Source organism: Ambystoma mexicanum, chromosome 6q (assembly GCF_040938575.1).
Source record: "Ambystoma mexicanum isolate Mex_15411 chromosome 6q, UKY_AmexF1_1, whole genome shotgun sequence".
Taxonomy (NCBI): Eukaryota; Metazoa; Chordata; class Amphibia; order Caudata; family Ambystomatidae; genus Ambystoma; species Ambystoma mexicanum.
The window spans coordinates 198,578,626-198,597,186 of record NC_090937.1 but is presented as its reverse complement, the minus strand read 5'-3'; the positions used below and the strand labels follow the sequence as shown (position 1 = coordinate 198,597,186).

Genomic DNA, 18,561 nt, shown 5'->3' with positions numbered 1-18,561 from the left:
GAAATAGTTGGGGTCCTTTTCATAAAAATTAGCCATGAAAGACATTCTTCTCATGACCCAGTCTATATCCTCAGATGACAATTGGGCAGAACTAGGTATAACCAAAGATTGGGGAGGGAGACCCAGGTCTTCTGCAGTGGCTGGGATTACTTTAGAAGATGTAGCCTTTTTCTTCAAGGCTGAAGACAGGGTATCCTGTGTTTGAGGTTCCTTACTTTTATGAAGGGACCTATCCTTCTGTGTTTTGTCCCTATGAGGGGTTTTGGAGGAGATCTTTTTAGACTCCTTTGACTTTACCAGGCTTTCAGGTACATGCTTTTTAACTAATTGTGCAAGTCCGGCTTCTGTGGGCTTTTTTACAGCTATCGACAAGGAACATCGAATCTCGGCTACAGTTCGCTCCGAAGTCTCGTCAGCCGGCTCACGAACTTTGGGAATATTTTTTTCGCCAACCTCTGTTCTGTCTTTCGACAGTCGGGATCTGTCATGTGGCGATCTCGATCTGGAGTGCCCAGAGGACCGCGAATTAACGGACCATTCCCTGGATTTCGCGCATTGCTCGACACGTGTCGATTCTCGGCGGTGGGTTGGGTGTTTGGTGAGGGGGGGGGGGGTTTAATGAGAGTGCTCTTGCCACCAGGTGTAGTCCCCATAACATGGCAGCCGGCCTGTCTGTTGGGGTCGGGCAGCCTGCGCTTGGGAAACTTGAGTAACCCTGTCGCCTTCGGATACCGCAGCGTTACTGCTGTCACCCTCGACTTCCATGGCCTCGAGTTGCCTGGTGTAATAATAAATGGCGATAAGCCAAAAGGGAACTCAGCGAAACAGCGTCCGTCTAGGATGGCGTTAAAAAACAATCTGAGGGAACCTCGACGCGTGAAGGACAATGGGTAAAGTGGACGTCACAGTAGGGATAGTATTACTGGCACGCCCGGTCAACGTCCCTTTGCGAGTTTCGAAAACAATAACTAATATTCTGCAGCTTCCACTAGATGTTGGCCTATGCACAGTATGTGATCTAAGTAGATTTCACAAGCCTCAGAAATTATATATCTGTATGTATATCTCTATGCATATCAATCTACATATCCACGTCTATTTACCTTTATGGCCCTTTCCATAGCTCCCTGCAAATATAAAGGTTTCATCTATTCACCCGGGGTCTTTAGCTGGGTAAGTCTCTCGTAACCAGGACTAATGTCTGGCAGAAGGACTCACAGGACCCCCTTGTTAATTTGCATATTTAAGTAACTGTGGGTCTCACCCTAGGGGGAATCCAGACATGGACCCCTTGCTTACTATTCTTAGAACGGCACAGCTCCACCCTACTGATGAGGTCCATCCAGACCGAAACACTTGTCTAGGGTTGCTGTTGGTACTCTTGTTCAGAGGAGAATTGCCTAGCATTTCGGTGCTGGACTGGCCCAGGGTAGGACAAAGACTAATATGTTTTGGATATTTCTCCTCTGTGAAAGATGGTGAGCTAAAGACTCTGGGTAAGTCTCTCGTAACCAGGACTAATGTTTGGCAGAGGGACTCCCAGGACCCCCTCTTGTTAATCTTCCCTTAAGCATCCTCAAAGACTTTGAGCATCTCCTAGGCAAACTATTACCCACCCCTAACAGGAATGCGGGTCACCTGAGGAGTCGGCATGGCCCCCACATGGAAGGCATCTCAGTCAGGCCTTATGAGCAGCTTTGCAAGCCCATATTTAACTTGGGGTCAGTCTTGCTTTGCTGGAACGTCAAGCACTCCATCACAATGGAACATAGCTGTATCCAGCCTGGGGCACAGCCCACCCACATCCATACATCTGCAATACAAACTGCTAGACGTCACCCACCCAAACACACATCACCCCGTCAACAGAATACTTAAGTCCCATGAAATTATTCGTTCCAGTTGTTCACATAATCAGTGTCCTGACTCTCCTACTCTCCCTAATATTCTGTTATGGAAACCATCCTCTCCTCTGATATCTATTGGCTGCTATTAGTTTCCCTACCTACCTTCGTGCAGGAAAACAATGAACACGCATTTTATAAATCCTTCCTTCAAATCTCAGAATAGGGTTCTCTGAATGGCATTCATCAGCACAATGCTTTGAGGCCATACCAATGGCAGATGGCACTATACCAATCCAATCCAAAATAACATAACATGGGACCCTGCCCCCTCACCCCAACAGCCAGAGCAGAAAGACAGTACTGTGCACCTATTGGTGCCGATGTCAGTACGTAAGTGCATTCTCCTACCGTTGGATGCTGGCTTTTTCTATAGAGATGCCAGAAAAGCAACCCGGGCCCACATCATTGCCACTGGGCTATATTGTGATGGGTTACTTTTTTATTCAAAGCACAATAAGCATTTTATTGAATTCTAGCTGTTAGTATAGGACACGGTTTCACTTGGATTTTTAAAAAAGTTCGTTTTTATTCATTTTACCCAAATTAAATTGACAGTGACAACAAGTAATATATTCGGAATGTATAAATGGCTGACCAGAAGTAAAACTTGAACACTCCTGCGTGTGCATGTAGTCTTGTTCGATAAAATAATAATTAAACATGGTTTATTAAGAATGTGGATATTTAAAGTAACAGTGAAATAAAATATTGTGATTTTGAAGCGTACAAATATTTTTGTATTTTTCCTATAGAGTTTACTAATGTAAGAGGAAGATGATGTGTTTCTATTCTCCGTTAAAGTCGAAAACAAAACCTAGCTTGACCTTGGAAATTTGAGCACAGAATAGAGTTGCTTTGTAATTTGGCCCTAAATCCCTTGCAGTAAAAATTGCAAGAATAAACTATCAAGTAACAAAGAAAAGATCAGATGCAAATGAAAGAAACTGAACAGACAAAAAAAGTTTCTATACGTAAGATTTTGAATGAGGACGAGCTTCATTTTACATTGCTAAAATGGAAAGTCCACAAATCATTTAAGGAAAATTGTTGGTATTACAATAATATTGATGCAAATGTATTCTTGACGAGAAACAATGTGCCGCCACATTGATGATCAAGTTGACGCAAAAAAATCCCTTTTTTATTAAAGTATAAACGTCTACAGAAAAAGTAATTTTTTTATTGACATGTAGTGAAATGTGTTACTTATTTTACCAATGGGTACTAAGGAACAAGTTACTTACCTGTAACTGTTGTTCTCCAGCATGGGTCTGGCATGGATTCACATGCTCATGAATATTCCCCGTCGTCAGGCTGGGAATCCTCGGTAAAGAAAAAACCAGTATCAGTTTCGTTTCTGATCTGTCTTTCGTAGTAATAACCAATCACTGGTCTCTGCGTCATACTGACCACAGCCAATGACTGCCCTCTACCTAAGCACCGCCTCTGGCAGCCATCTTCAGATTTGGAAGCACGTGAAGTGGCAGTATGACCAAGTGAAGAGCCGCAGAGGGGTAGGCGGGAGGGTTCGCATGTGAATCCATGCCAGACCCATGCTGGAGAACAACAGTTACAGGTAAGTAACTTGTTCCTTCTCCAGCATGGGGTCTGGCATGGATTCACATGCTCATGAATAAAGAATACATAGCAGTACACACATGCACAACCACGGGAGGTGGCAAAGGCTCAACATTAAGCATTGCATCAAACTCAACATTAAGCATCTTACCTCCTCACCAGGCTCACCTCAGGCGAACAGGTTGCGCAGCACTGCTTGGCCGACCCTGGAATCCCGATCGACGCAGTAGAACTTCGTGAAGGTGTGCGTCGACCTCCACGTAGCAGCCCTGCATATGTCCAGCAGGGGCACACCAGAAAGGAACGCCATGGTAGCTGCGATCGCTCTGGTGGAATGGGCTCTCGGACGGCCGGGCAGCGGTCGGTTTGCCAACCGATGACAGTACATGATACAGCCGGAGAGCCATCTGGAAATGGAAGCCTTCGAGAGAGCCTTCCCCTGATTGACAGGTCCAAAGTTCACAAAGAGTTGTGACGTCTTCCGAAAACACTTCGTGCGGTCCACGTAGAACTTCAGCGCTCTAGCCACATCCAGCGAGTGCAAAGTCCTCTCAGCCGGCGACGAAGGCGACGGGAAGAACACAGGCAACACCAAGGGTTCGTTGAGATGGAAGTCCGACGGTACCTTGGGCATGAAGGAGGGGTGCGTCCTGAGCACTACCCTCGTGTCGTGAAAAGTCAAGTACGGTGCTTTGCAGGATAGGGCCTGGATCTCTCCCACTCGTCGTGCTGAGGAAATGGCCACCAGGAATGCAGTCTTCCACGACACAAACTTCATCGGTGCGGAGTGCATCGGCTCAAATGGGGGCCCCATGAGCCTGGTCAGCACCACGTTAAGTTCCCACGCCGGGGCCGGGACATTCACCAGCGGGAACGACCGGAACAGTCCTTTCATAAACTCTTTTACCAGTCGATGGGACCACAGGGACGTCCGTCCTGTGGTTCTGTTATATCTGGAGATCGCCGCCAGATGAATCTTAATGGAGGCATTGGATAGCCCAGCCTTTGCCAGCGATAGCAGGTACGGCAGCACTTGAGGGGCCGTAATCCGTAGGGGGTTGATCTTCTGTGCTCGGCACCAGATAGAGAACCTCTTCCACTTATGACCGTAGCATTTGAGAGTCGAGGACGCCCTGGCCTTTGCAAGAACCTCTCTGCAATCGGCCGGTATATCGTAGCCTCCAAACTCTAGCGCTGCAGGAGCCAAGCCTGCAGGTTCAGCGACGCCGGGTCGTGGTGGAAGATGGCGCCTCCTTCTCTGGAGAGAAGGTCCGCGTCCACCGACAGCTTGATGGGAGGGGACGTTGACAAGTCCAGAAGGTCCGGGAACCAGATCTGCCTCGGCCACGCCGGTGCGACGAGGATCATCCTGCACCGGGACCTCTTGAGCTGGTTGATGAGTCGAAGCAGCAACGGCGGGAACGCATACAGGTATAGGCCATCCCAGGGAACGAGAACGCATCGCCCATGCTTCTCGGCTGGGGAAACCTGCTGGCGAACCTCTTGCACTTCGAGTTCGTCGCTGTTGCGAACAGGTCGATTTGAGGTTTGCCCCATCGTCGGAAGAGTTGATCCACCTGATCCTGGCGCAGTTCCCACTCGTGACACGCGCGCAGCTCCCTGCTGAGCGAGTCGGCGATGGTGTTTCTTTCTCCTGCCAGGTGGAAGGGAACCAGTAACATCCCCTGGGCGACCGCCCACTGCCACAGATCCTGTGCCTCCTTGGATAGGGCTGGGGATCTGGTGCCTCGCTGCTTCCGTATGTAAAACATTGTCGTGGTGTTGTCCGTGAAGATCCGCACCACCTTGCCCTTGAGCGACGGGAGGAACGATTTGAGAGCCCAGAACACGGCTCGGAGTTCCAGGACGTTGATGTGCAGGAGCCTCTCCTCCGGGAGCCAGAGGCCTCTTGCGTGGAGATCTCCGGTGTGGGCGCCCCAGCCTTCCAGGGAGGCGTCCGTCGTCACCGTCTCCTGGTACGCCGGCGTCTGAAAGTCCTTGCCCGCCGTGAGGTGTGCTCGAACGCCCCACCACAGAATCGCCCGCCGGAACACCTCGTTGAGGGGGACCCTGTCTTCGAAGGTGCCCGTCGCCTGCATCCAACGGGCATCGAGAAATTCTTGAAGAGGGCGCATCCGTAGTCTGCAGAGGCGCACCAGGTAGATGCAAGAGGACATCATCCCCAGGAGGGACTTGATGGACCTCACCCTGGCCACGTCCGTGGCTAGCAGACGCTGCACTTTGCCTAGAATGGTCTTCGTCCGTTCTTCCGACGGTGCCACCAGGCGCCTCACTGTATCGAGCTTCGCTCCCAGAAACAGGGCCACCTGCGACGGCACAAGGTGGGACTTTGGGTAATTTATGGCGAATCCCAGGTCTGTGAGTAGCTGGACGGTCCTCGCAGTGTGTTCGACGGCGAGTTCCCTCGTCCTTGAGCGGATGAGCCAGTCGTCCAGGTAGGGGTAGACGTGAATCCCCTGCAGGCGCAGCCGCGCCGCCACAGGTGCTAGGGACTTGGTAAAGACCCTGGGGGCCGACTTCAATCCGAACGGCAGTGCTCTGAATTGGTAGTGGCGTCCCTGGACGATGAACCTGAGGAACTTTCAGTGACTTTTGAGGATGGGAACGTGGAAGTAAGCATCCTCCAGGTCCAACGACGATAGAAAGTCGCCTTCCTCCAGCTGTCCCAGCAGGTGCTGGAGGGTGACCATCCTGAACTTTTGTGACCTGATGTATTTGTTCAAACGACGAAGGTCCAGGATGGGGCGCCAGCCGCCCGTCTTCTTCCTGACGAGGAAGTACCTTGAGTACACCCCGGAGCCTCTTCGGGACAAGCTCGATGGCGCCTTTCCTGAGCATCGCCCGTACTTCCAACAGCAGTTGCGGGACGTGATTTTCCTTCCTGACCACAGGTGGAACATGAGGGCACTTCTTCAGGAATTCGATAGTGTGTCCTCTTGCCAGGGTATCCAGCACCCAACGGTCGGTGGAGATGGACTTCCACACGCTGACGAACTTTGTCAGCCGGTCTCCCACCGGGGTGCTTCGGTGGGGGCCCGAGGCCACGGCCGGTTCAGTCCTGCATGGAGGTGGTGGCCTTGCCGCCCTGGCCACCTTGCCGATGGCGGCGAGGCGCTCCCTGCTTGCCGCGACCCCTGTAGGCCTCCTGAGACGAGGAGCGTGCCGCCTGGTGGTAGGACGACGAGCCACCACTGGATCCCTTGGAGGCACCCTGTCTGCCTCCGAAGCTCCGAAAGGGCCGTCGTTGCTGAAGGGCTCCTAGGGCGCGGGCCGTTTCCGTGTCCGTCTTTATGGCTTGGAGGGATTCGTCCACCGCCTTCCCGAACAAGCTGCTGCCGTCGAACGGCATGTCCAACACCCTGGTCTGGACGTCCTGACGGAAGTCGGTCGCCCGGAGCCAACCCCGTCGTCGTAGGCAAACACCGTTGCCCAGCTGGCGGAACCCGGTATCGGCAATATCGGTTGCCACCGTTATGGTGTGGTCCGACGCCACCTCGCCTTCTTGAAGTATTTCCAGGGCCTTGGACCTCTTGTCGTCCGGTAGGAAGTCCAATATGGGGGCCAGCCTAAACCAGAGCTCTCTGTCGTAACGGGCCACGATCGCCAGGGCGTTGGCCGCTTTGATCGTCGTCGATGAAATGACCCGCCGCTCCATGGCGTCCAACTTCTTTCCCTCGCCGTCCGGCAGGGAATTCGACGTCGAGGCTCCTGACCCCGCCGCTTTCTTCTTCGCCGACGCCGAGACGACCGAGTCTGGCGTTAGCTGGGCCCTGAGGCACAGGGGAGTGGTTTCGGGGACCCGGTACTTCTCGTACCGGTCCCGTTTGGCTGGTGCCGTGGAGGGGTTCTTGAGAACCGACAGGCCCTCCTCTCACCCATTGAGCCCTTCTCCAACCAGCTGGCGAGACGGGATCGACGGTCCCTCATGGACCGCGATGACAGTCTTCCTCTTGGCCTCCCGGGGCTGATAGAGGAAACCTTCCTTTTTCTGCTCCTCCGGGCAGAGCTGGAACAATTCGGACGCCCTGGCGATCATGGCGTGGAATGAGCCAATCTCGTCAGGCGGCGAGGCCCGTGCGATGGGAGACCCGTTCCGTCGCCCTCAGAACCCGTCGTCGAGCCCATCGCACCGTAATCTCCCGACTCGTGGGAGGATGAGGAGGGAACTGTAGGCCTTACGGGGGCGAGTGGAGGAGAGGGTTGGGTCCTCCGTCGTTTGTTCGGAAGACTTCCCGACGGGCCAGGTTGCGGGTCCTCCGGCCTGGGCCGTGGTAATCTCATCCTTATCTCAGAGCATAAGGACTGGATCGCAGACAAAATGGCCGCCGAGCTATCCTGAGGCCTAGGTTCCGGCTGCGCCGGAAGGGAAGGCTGCTCTTCCTCGCCATCGTCGTCTTCCTCGGTTATCTCCAGAGGATCTTCCTTACGGGATCGAACCTTCTCGAATTGGACTTCGAGATTCCTCACGGCCTCGGTCAGTTCCTCCTCCGAGGCTGACTCCGAGCTCGAGGAGGCTACCGTGCCCCCCCTCGCTTCTTCCATCATGGTGGCCATGACGATGGGCTGAAAAGAGGATTCCCTCCTTGGCGGCAGGGAAACTCTAGTCCCGGAGGCAGTCTCCGCTGGCGGGGTCTCTGCCGGCTTGGCCAGAGTTGCCGCTATCGCCTCGATAGAGGCCTTTGCCTGCTGGGTAGGGGTCTTCACCACCTTAGGTGCGTCCCGGGCCTTCTCCTTAGGGGGAGGGGCGACACCTCGCTCCCCCTCTTCCGAGATCAGACGGGGCTTCTCCCGAAGCTTACCCAGGGTCTCGGACTTCCTCTTCCCCAAACCGGAGCGCTGGCTCGTGGTTGACGGTGCCGGGGAAGGCGCGCCCTGCCTGGCGACCGAAGAGCCTGACCTTTCGGCGCTCCCGGAGCCAGCGGACTCACGGCGCTTGGCCTGGTGTTGGGCCCCTGTCACTGGGGAGCCCGCACAGGACTTAGAAGCCCGCTCGGACCCTTTCTTCTCCGACAAGTTCTTGCAGAACTGGCAGTCCTTCTCTACATGAGTCTTGTCCCCATGAAGACAGTAGAGGCATCGCGAATGTTCGTCCTCCTTAAACACATTCTGCAGCCCGCATCCAGGGCAGCTGCGAAACAGCTTGGGTCCGGGTGACAAACTCGCGTCCTGGGCCATCTCGAAGTAGGCCGCAAATCTTCTGGAATCCTCCAAGAAGTTGATTCGACGAAATCTTCACCCTTGAGGGGCGTAGGAAAATCCCACAACGGGTAGCCGTTAACGGGAGTAGAAACGGTGGAGCTTGAGGCTCGATTAACCGAAACAAAATGAGAAATTCACCTGAAAAAGCGCGAAACACGCAGTAAAAGCTCGAGAGCTAAGCACGAGGACTCCCAACACTTGAACGTGCAGTAAAAATCTGAAGATGGCTGCCAGAGGCGGGGTTTAGGGAGGGGGCAGTCATTGGCTGTGGTCAGTATGACGCAGAGATCAGTGATTGGTTACTACCACGAAAGACAGATCAGAAACGAAACTGATACTGATTTTTCTTTACCGAGGATTCCCAGCCTGACGACGGGGAATATTCATGAGCATGCGAATCCATGCCAGACCCCATGCTGGAGAAAATATATTTTACATTTCTCATATTTACATAGTAACATCATCAAGATGTGGGATGTCATGGCCCGTCAATGGGTTCTTCCACCAGAATTGGAATTTTGCCATCATGAACGGACAATGATCAGTATCTACTGGGACGATCGACCCGCCCAAGTATGCCCATTTGCGGTGCCCGTCATCCAAACCAACATGCCCGCATTTACTCAATGAAGACATGCAGATAGCAACATTTTCTTGTCGATGTGTAACACTTTTTTCTCCCCACCGGAACAGCATGTGCTTTGATAGAAAATAGATTATGGAACACAATTGAATTATATTTTAGTCCACAGAACTTTGACTTTCACAATTGAAGTACTGGTAATCGAACGGAATCAGAAAGATTACATGCAATGTGACAGTCAACCTAAAAATTCTAACTATGGTCTGTACTAAAACATTGTGTTCTTTCAATGATTGTGTACGCCAAAGGTTTGAATGTTTCAATTGATGTATTGCACTTTTTTTTCCCAGTGAATTAAGAAATATAACGACTTGGTAAATTCCCAACTGAGTATTTATTGAAAAGTGTAAGTTCTTTTCTTCTTTTTGCGAAAAGAGTAAACATTTACTGTGTGCCTGGTGCCTGTGCTTTGATCTTCTGGGTATTGCGTTAGTTAACAGGAGGACGCTGTTGATGACAAGATACGTTTCGCTATGCTGTGCACCAACATCATGAGAAGAGGTGGAGCATATCTGTTTAACATGTCAAAGTCAACTTGAGTAGCCAGTGATCCGATTTGCTGCCGCAAGGGCACTTGAACTAAGGGTGATGGATCAACGGATAAGATTATCACAAGATGGCAGTTTCCAAACCCTTGAGTTTCGCATATGTAAATGTCAGAACATCAAAGGTAAGATGCATTGAAAACAAATTTGGATTGATATATGCTCGAAAAATCATGACAGATCCATTGGGCCAATACATTTCCTCAGAGAACTTCCCCTTTACTCAACCTCAAGGAAAGTGCACAATAAAGTTCGATATGCTCCCCCATTCAAGATTCTTTCCATGCACAAAACTGTGATATGCACCCAAACAAAAAGAGAAGCCCATTCTACTTACCAGAGAGCTCAAACTGATAAATGCCTTGGATGGACTTTACTACCTCTTCGCTGAGGGATGTTTGAATTACGTTGAAGGTTTCAACAACAGGTCCTGAAGACTTGGCGGCAGCTTGTGACTTCCCTTCTTTGAATGCTGCAGAACCACCTGTTAAAGAAGGAACCTTCTTTTTTAAAGGAAAAAACATTCCTACATCAAAATTACAGACAACAGATCCTACTGCCATACTCGTCCAATCTGCCATCTTCATTGCAAAACTTGCTTTCTCAGACCTACGGATTCAATATCTGCATTTGGCTTGATCACATTAACTTACTTTTTTTTCTCCACCAATCAGCTGTGAATTTGTTGTCACCAATGTTAATCTTGAGGCCATAAGTCTAATATCTTGTGGTTCTCTTTCATGGAAGGACTCTGGTCTCTAGAACCACATTCAACAGCAGAAACATTTCTCCATTAATGCAGAGAGTCATGCCGGACCAACCTTTAAGACCCTGCTGTTTTCAATTTAACCGCTATGACTTTTTAAAACTTTGTTTTACATCTTTTGTCACCAATCAGTCATCCTAAAGCTACATAGAGATTGTAGTTGTCTACAAAGCAGTTTCCAAAAGTAGAACAAAAACACGACTATTTTATTGAAACACGCTTTGCTACAAAATGCTAAGGACTGGTAAAACTCAACCATCATATTGTCCCAATGTGTCACACATCAAAGTGCCCTTACAGTGGACAATAGGACGGATATAACACTAACAAAAACCCAATTTCTGTAAACTGTAACTAGCCTAACAGTCCACCATTTTAAAATATATCATTCTTGATTTTTTCCAATAAGGCTTAGGTAACATTCACTTGTGAAAAATGTGGAGGGAAGACAAGCTGTGGCTCTTAACACCATTATAAAGCTACAAAGACCAAAACATACACAAAGACCAGATTGCTCAGTTTTAAAGGGTTTTAGTGACCTTAAATATACAGGATGGATCAACTCGAAATTAAATTGGGCCTCTAATATCAGGATGGTGTGCTTCCCTAATGCTGGCTTGTAATGCCCCTACCTGTTGCCCAAGAAACATCAATGACCACAAAAGAAGTGTTGTCATTCCTACGGAGTTCACCACTGCATTGTGGGTTTTAAGCTTCTGAAGCTTAACTTCCTGTGCTAGCTACTTGTGGGATTTTGGGGTCACATACTCCAACAGACATACCCTGGCCAGCATTCCCCCCACCAGATGCCTGACATGATCTTTACTGTATTGTTCTCATTTCTCTTGCCACCTTCGGATCCTGCATGGGAAAAAAATTAATAGTTACTCACCGTAGTGACTAACTTACTCCTAGTCCATAGTCCCCTTTCCTCCATACTGCATGGGCGTCCCTCGCTAGGGACGAGAGACTGAACCTTTTTCACCAGAAAGACACCTTCCCTTTTAAATTTAGAGGCACGCTGGGGTGCAGCCCTGGGAGCATGCGGTCTCCTCACTCCGCCCACCGGCGCCACTCAGTCCCCATTGACGCATCGACAATATTAACATTGCCTAATGACACTAGTATTATTAGGGGGAGGATGGTGGGACGTATGGAGGAAATGGGACTATGGACTGTACGTTAGTCACTACAGTGAGTAACTATTAATTACTCCTACGTCCCGCCCCCTTTCTTCCATACTGCATGGGCGATTACAACTGAATGTAGCCCCAGGGTGGAGAGGTGACCCTCTTTAAGAAAACAAGTTCCTCAGAACCACCAGTCTGAAAACCACGGACTTAGAGCCAGTGTCCAAACAGTAGTGCTTGCAGTAAGCTGAAGGGGTGGCCCAGGTGGCCACCCTGCTGATGACCTGACACAGGACCGGTCTCTGGAATGAGACGGCCGTGGCCTTGGATCTGACAGCGTGGGCATGCATGTTAGCTGGAAGTGGTTTGTGCTGCCCCTCATAGGCATCCTTGATGGCTGAAACCATCCACCTTGCTATAGAGGCCCTGGATGCCTGGTAGCCGGGCCTGGACCCCCCCCACCCCCCGAAGGTGACAAATAGAGCGTCTGACTTGTGGAAGCTCTTGATCCTGTCCAGATAGAATTTCAGAGCGCTTCTGACATCCAGACAGTGCAAAACCCTTTGAGCATCGTCCTTAGGATCAGCGTAAAACGTAGGCAACACTATCTCCTCATTTAGATGGAAAGAAGAGATTACCTTAGGTATGAACGCAGGGTGCGTTCCACCTTATCTTTGTGAAAAGTAGTGTAGGGTTCTGAAGCCACCAGTGCCTGGATCTCGCCAGGGCGCCCAACACTACATTGAGATCCCACACAGGGTGGTTTCTTGATGAGCGGGTAGAGCCTGGTAAGAGCCGCCAGATGTCGTCTCACTACTGGGTTGGAGGAGGAAAAGACCTCTTCCGAATTCGTGTAGGCACCGATGGCTGCCAAGTAGGTGCAGCAAGTGTCAATTTGCACCCCTGAGTGAGCAAGGTTTGCAGAGAAGGAGAGCACATCGTCCAATGTGCAAGTAAGGGGGTCGAGCTCCTTAGAGTCTGCCCAGTGGCAGAACCTAGTCCATTTACTCTTTTACTGGCTCCTAGAAGCCTTGCTCCTAGCGCCCAGAATGATGTCCATGTTGGCCTGCAAAAGGGTAGGGTGTTTTGTTTGTGTGACCTGTTCAGGAACCACGCTGCATGGGCGAATTTCTGTGGAGCGGGGTGGATGCCCCTGCCTCCCTGCTGAGAGAGAAGGTGAGCTGGACCTAGCAGCAGGTGAATGGGTGACCTGTGAGAGGCTGAGGAGCTCCGAGAACCATGGTGTGGCCGGCCACCACAGAGCTATCAGGATGACGCAGAGGTTACATGATTCTCTTATCTTGCAGATCACACTGCTGTGGACCAGGGGTATGGGAGGGAATGCATACACTGCCATGCCGTCCCAATGTATCTGGAATGCGTCACCCAGGGTGCCAGGGCCCTGCCAGGACATAAACCGCTGACACTTCTTGTTGGCCCATGAGGCGAAGAGATCCACTTGAGGATGACCCCATGTGCTGAAGATCCACAGCAGTACCTGATCATTTAATTGCCATTCATAATCGTCTGCTCAACGTCTGCTCAGCTTGTCCGTTTCCAGGTTGGCCTCGCCCGGGAGGTGTATGGCAATCAGGTAGATGTTGTTCTCCAGGGCCCATTCCCACATGTTGACCCCTAGTCTGTACAGCAGAGGGGACCTGGTGCTACCCTGCTTGCTCACATAGTACATGCCGGTGGAATTGTACGTTTGAATGAGGACGACCTTGCCCCCCCAATGAGCTGGAGGAAAGCTTTGAGAGCTAGCCAGATGGCTTTCAGCTCCAGCAGTTGATGCGAGACTCCTGTTCCTGAATGGACCAGACTCCATGGACACTGTGGCTGTCCAGAGTGGCCCCCCAGCCTTCCAAGGAGGAATTTGTGGTGATGGTGACATGAGGGTCCGGAAGCCAGAAGGTCTTGCCCGTCCTCAGGTTGCAGTCCCTGGACCACCATGTGAGGTCCGGGTGGAGAGAAGGAGGAATGCAGACTAGTTCCGCTTGGGAGCCCCACTCCCGATTCCATGAGGCTGCGAAGTGCAGCTGTAATCTCCTGATCTTGAGTCTTGTGTGTGGTACGGCCAGTAGGACCGCTGCCATGATACCCAATAGATGCTGGTACCACCAAACCGAGGTCACTTCCTGGCTAAGGAAGTGACTTGTGTCCCCCTTGATGGCTTAGATCTTGTCCTCCGAGGGGAAAACTCTCTCGGAGCTTGTGTCCCATATGAGGTCCAGAAAGGTCAGGCTCTGTGTATGCTGCAGTTGAGACTTCTTGAGGTTGATAGAAAATCCCAGCTCATGGAGTGTGATCATAAGAGCGGAGGATGTGTGATGAACCGCCTCTGGGGATCTCGCCCTGATGAGCCAGTCGTCCAGGTACGGATAGGCATGGTGGCCCTGGACCCTGAGGAGGGTTGCCACTGCATTCATCAGTCTTGTAAATACCCTGGGGACTGAGTTGAGGCCAAAAGGTAGGACCTTGTACTGGAAAAGGGAGCCCATGATCCCGAACCGCAGAAAGGAGCGATGGGGCTGCCAAATAGGGAAGTGTAGATAAGCGTCCTTCAGATCCAGGGAGCACATCCAGTCTCCCCTGCACAGTGTCTCCGCTATGAGTGCTGGCGTAACCATCTTGAATTTTTGAAGAGGGAGGGAGAGGTTGAGGGTGGAGAGGTTCAACACAACTCTCAGGCCAGCCTGGTTCTTCTTTTGTATGGTGTAAATCCTGGAGTAGAAGCCCAAGCCTCGCTGGGAGGTCGGGACTTCTTCCACTGCCTGGATCTCGACGAGCGACCGAATTTCCGCCAACATAGTTGCAGTCCCAATCTGTGGAAGAGGAGGGCGGAATCGCTAGACGGTACCCCGTGGACACTACAGATAAGATCCAGGGGTCAGCGAACCTCCGATGCCAAAACTGTGCGTGAAGGGCAAGCCTGCCCCCCACCGGAGACACGTGGACCCAAAGGGGTGCGTCATGCCTCCTTTCCCTCTGAGGCTGGGGCGGAGCATGGGAACTAAAAGAAGCTCTTGCTCCGTTGTCTAGACCTCTGTTCTTGGAAGCCCCGGAAGCCGCCGAACGCCTGCCCCTTATCAGAGCGTTGATGCGACTGGGTGTACGCCTTGGGCGTGGCCTTCGTAAGGATAAAGACTTAGCAGTTTGGGAACTGTTTTACTTTTTATCTAGCTCCTCATCGATGCTGGAGTGAAAGAGGTCACCACCCTGGAATGGAAGGTCCAATATGCATTCCTGGACGTCTGGGTTGAATTTGGTAGCCTATAGCCAGGCAGTCCTTCTCATGTCCGTGGCGATGCATATAGCCCGGCCAGAGGTGTCAATGTGGACCACGGTGGATTCCATGTCCTCCTGGGCCGTAAGTTTAGCCTCTGCCAGCCCCACCTTGAAACGTGCCTGGCTCTGCACCGGAAGTTCTGTAAGAAAGTCGGCTATTTCCTGCCAAAGCCTCTTGTTAACGGCTGCCAGCATGGCATCTGCGTTGGATTGACGAAGGTGCAACGAGGCGTTGGAATCAAGCTTCTTTCTGTAAGCCTCGAAGATCTTCTCCTCCTTGCCTAGAAGGGCAGAGGACAAGGTGGTCGAGGACAACCGAGGCTTGGCGTAGAGTGACGCAGCAGAAATCACCGAAGAGTGCGGTTGAGGGTGTGCCGACAGCAAGAGTGTATCCCCCTCCATTTGCCTATAGCTGGCGTCAAGGCACAGGTTGACAGGCTGGGCCGAATGGGGCTTAAGCCATCCCTTTTTGGCCAAGGCGACAACGTCCTTCTGCATTGGGATCCTCGTTCTAGCCACAGGGCGTAGAGTACGGACCTCGGCCAGGACCCCTGAATCCGGTTGTTCGACCTCGGGTTGAGGAAGCCCCAAATACTCTGCCAAACCTGCGAGTCATTCTTGGAAGGCCTTGGCTGAAGACGCCGTGTCAGGATCCTCCTCCTCGTCAGTGTCCACCAGAAGGACCGGAGCGGGTGGAGGAGTGCTGGGCGCCCAAGCCTCTGGTGTGGAAGCCGGAGCTGGTGGCTGCTGGGGAGGTAGGTGTGGAACTGCCTGAACTGTGGGAGGCAGGGGAGCCAGAATTGGAGGAGCCGGCAAGGGCAGCAGGGGCTGCACTGGGGCCTGCAGCCTTGGAGCCATAGGAGGAAGAACTATAGGCACAGGTGGGGGAAAGGGGCCGGAGAAAGCATGTCCCGGATCACATCCTGAAGGATGGCCCCCATATAAGGTCATCTCATAAGAATGAGGAACCTTTTGAAAAACAGGCCGGTGGGGTGGGGTGGCAGGTGATGTTGACGGGTAGCGTGCTGCTCCTGGGGCTGGTGCGTACTGTCCAGCAAGTGTTGATGGATAAGCTGCAGGCCACATACCTGGTTGACACCTTTGTAACTCGTTCTCCCACCTGCTCCACTCCAATGGGCGGTATGGGACGAGCAGCCATTTTGTCTGGCGCAGAGGCCATCTTGTCGAGCTGCGTGCCAAAATCGTGGTGCTTGACTCACTGGGTCCAGCCTCCTCCAGGACTCTTTATTTTTTTTTTTTAATTCTTTTTTTAATTAACTTGACAGCACAACAAAGAAAACAGAGGGAGCCACATGGCACCAGCGCAGAAAGCAAGCAATGAGAATTTTAGGCAATACAAAATGAAACAAAATATGACGTATTGGGAGAATGGAGAATACAACTTATTAATACATACATTTTACCAGGACATCCACTATGGGGAACCACCTGGGGAAGCAGAGGCGGAAGTTGATGGTGAAGCCAGGGCAGAGATATAGTCTCGAAATCTCGGCCAGACATCCCTCGGCCTGGAGCGGGAACATTGCATCGCACTCCAGGACTGCTCAGTGTCGTGAGCCCATGTGACCGATCTAAGCCATTGTGTATAGGTGGGCGCTCTAGGGTGGAGCCAACATAGTAATATACAGCGGACTGCCAGCAGCATGCAGAGACCTGCCAGTTTCTTAGAGTCTCGAGGTAACTGAGGGAAGTCATGGAAAAAGCAATGCAGTGGGGTAGGGGTTATCGGGTGTTCCAGAATGTCAGACAATGTAGAGCAAATGTCTAGCCAAAATTGGGATATCGGGGACAGAGCCACAACATGTGTATGTAGGTAGCTTGGTCTGTGCCACACCTGGGACAAGAGGGGGGTGTTAGCATCGGACATACGATGAAGTCTCATAGGTGTATAATGATACCTGTGCAGGATTTTGAACTGGATGAGTTTAAATTTAGTATTGTAGGAGACCTCGTGGGTACGGGCGCACATCCGAGCCCACCTCTCATCAGTGATCTCAGAGCCAAGATCCCTCTCCCATTTGCGCCGCAGCTCGGTGAAGTGGGGGGCCGCTCTGGACTGTAGTAAGGAGTAAAGCCTCGACACTTTGCCTCTGAAGGAAAGATAGGAGCAGAGCTCCTCCACTATCGGTTCATCAGGGGGCAAGGCAGGGAAGTCTGAGTATCTGGCCTTAAGATGTCCGCGGAGTGACGAGTACTGTAGCCACACCGAGGTTCGGCGCCTAAGTGAGGGAGGAAGGTCAGACCATTCTATAAAGTTCCCCTGCTCAAAGGCATCACGCAGAGTCAAGAAGCCTGCAGTGGCCCAGCGGGTGACCACTGAAAGTGGAACGTGCGGAACATCGGGCAGGAAGTTCCACAGTGGGAGATCCCCGTGGAACGGACAGGGAGTGTCAACCATGGACCAGAATTTGGACAAGGCCAGGGATGTGCTGGCCACTGGATTCGCAGAGTTCAAATCAGGGGGGATCGTTTGGAGGACCAGGGAGCCGATCACATGGTCACAGACAGTCAGCTTCTCGAGGCGAACATGTGGGGGGGGGGGGGGGATCAACAGTATTGAACCAAAATGCAGCAAACTGTGATTGGGCCACCACCCAGTATCTGACAAAATCGGGTGCGCTGAAACCGCCCAACGCCTTAGGGGCGGATAGTGTGGAAAATTTGAGACGGACAGCCCCGGAGTGCCATAGTAGGTGAAGCTATTAGGACACCAGTTGAACCCATGTAGCTCAGGGGGGGGGGGGGCCTGTGTGGAGTCTGAGTGGAAACAATACAGATTTAGAACAGTTAACCCTCAGACCGGATATGTCACCAAAACGAGCCACATCCGTCAGTATAGGCAAAAGGTTGACTACAGGGGATCGAACATACAGCAGGGTATCGTCAGCGTAGAGGGAGATTATGTCGGTCTGGCCAGATGTGCGGAACCCCCTGTGCGAGTGCGATTGTCTAATCATGTCAGCAAAGGGCTCCATGGCAATAGCAAAGATAAGCGGGGAAAAGGGGCATCCCTGGCGTGTTCCTCTAAATATCTGAAAGGGGGAAGAGCACCTATCTTCTGTGCGGACTTTGGCCGACGGGGCGGTATAAAGGAGCTTTATCCAGGTGCAGAAGTTAGGACCGAAGTTAGATTTCTCAAGAACACACCACAGGTATCTCCATGAGACTGAGTCAAATGCTTTTTGTATGTCCAATGCAGCCGCCACTGCCTGAGTGGCAGGGTCAATCCTGCTGATTACAATGAAAAGTCTCCTCAAATTCAGGGAAGTGGACCTGCCGGGGACGAAGCCAGCTTGATCCGGATGGATAATGTGGGACATGTACGGGGCTAAGCGGTTAGCAAGTAGTTTGGCAAATATTTTGACCTCCAGGACTCTTGACTGTGGAGCATGAGACCTACACTGCACCTCACAACGGGGCCTGGAAGGCATGTTGCCCTCGGCAGTATCGCCGGTAGTGCTGA

At 51.7% G+C, this 18,561-nt stretch overlaps 1 protein-coding gene across 2 annotated transcripts in view; it reads right to left on the bottom strand.

Moving 5' to 3' along the window:
* The window catches only part of HSDL2 (hydroxysteroid dehydrogenase like 2), a 732,267-nt gene that overhangs the window by 136,249 nt on the left and 577,457 nt on the right, over window positions 1–18,561 (bottom strand). For both annotated transcript variants that reach the window (XM_069630633.1, XM_069630634.1), the window contains exon 9: window positions 10,231–10,377. In XM_069630633.1, the coding sequence (XP_069486734.1) occupies window positions 10,231–10,377 (147 nt within the window). The remainder of the gene's footprint in view (window positions 1–10,230; window positions 10,378–18,561) is intronic.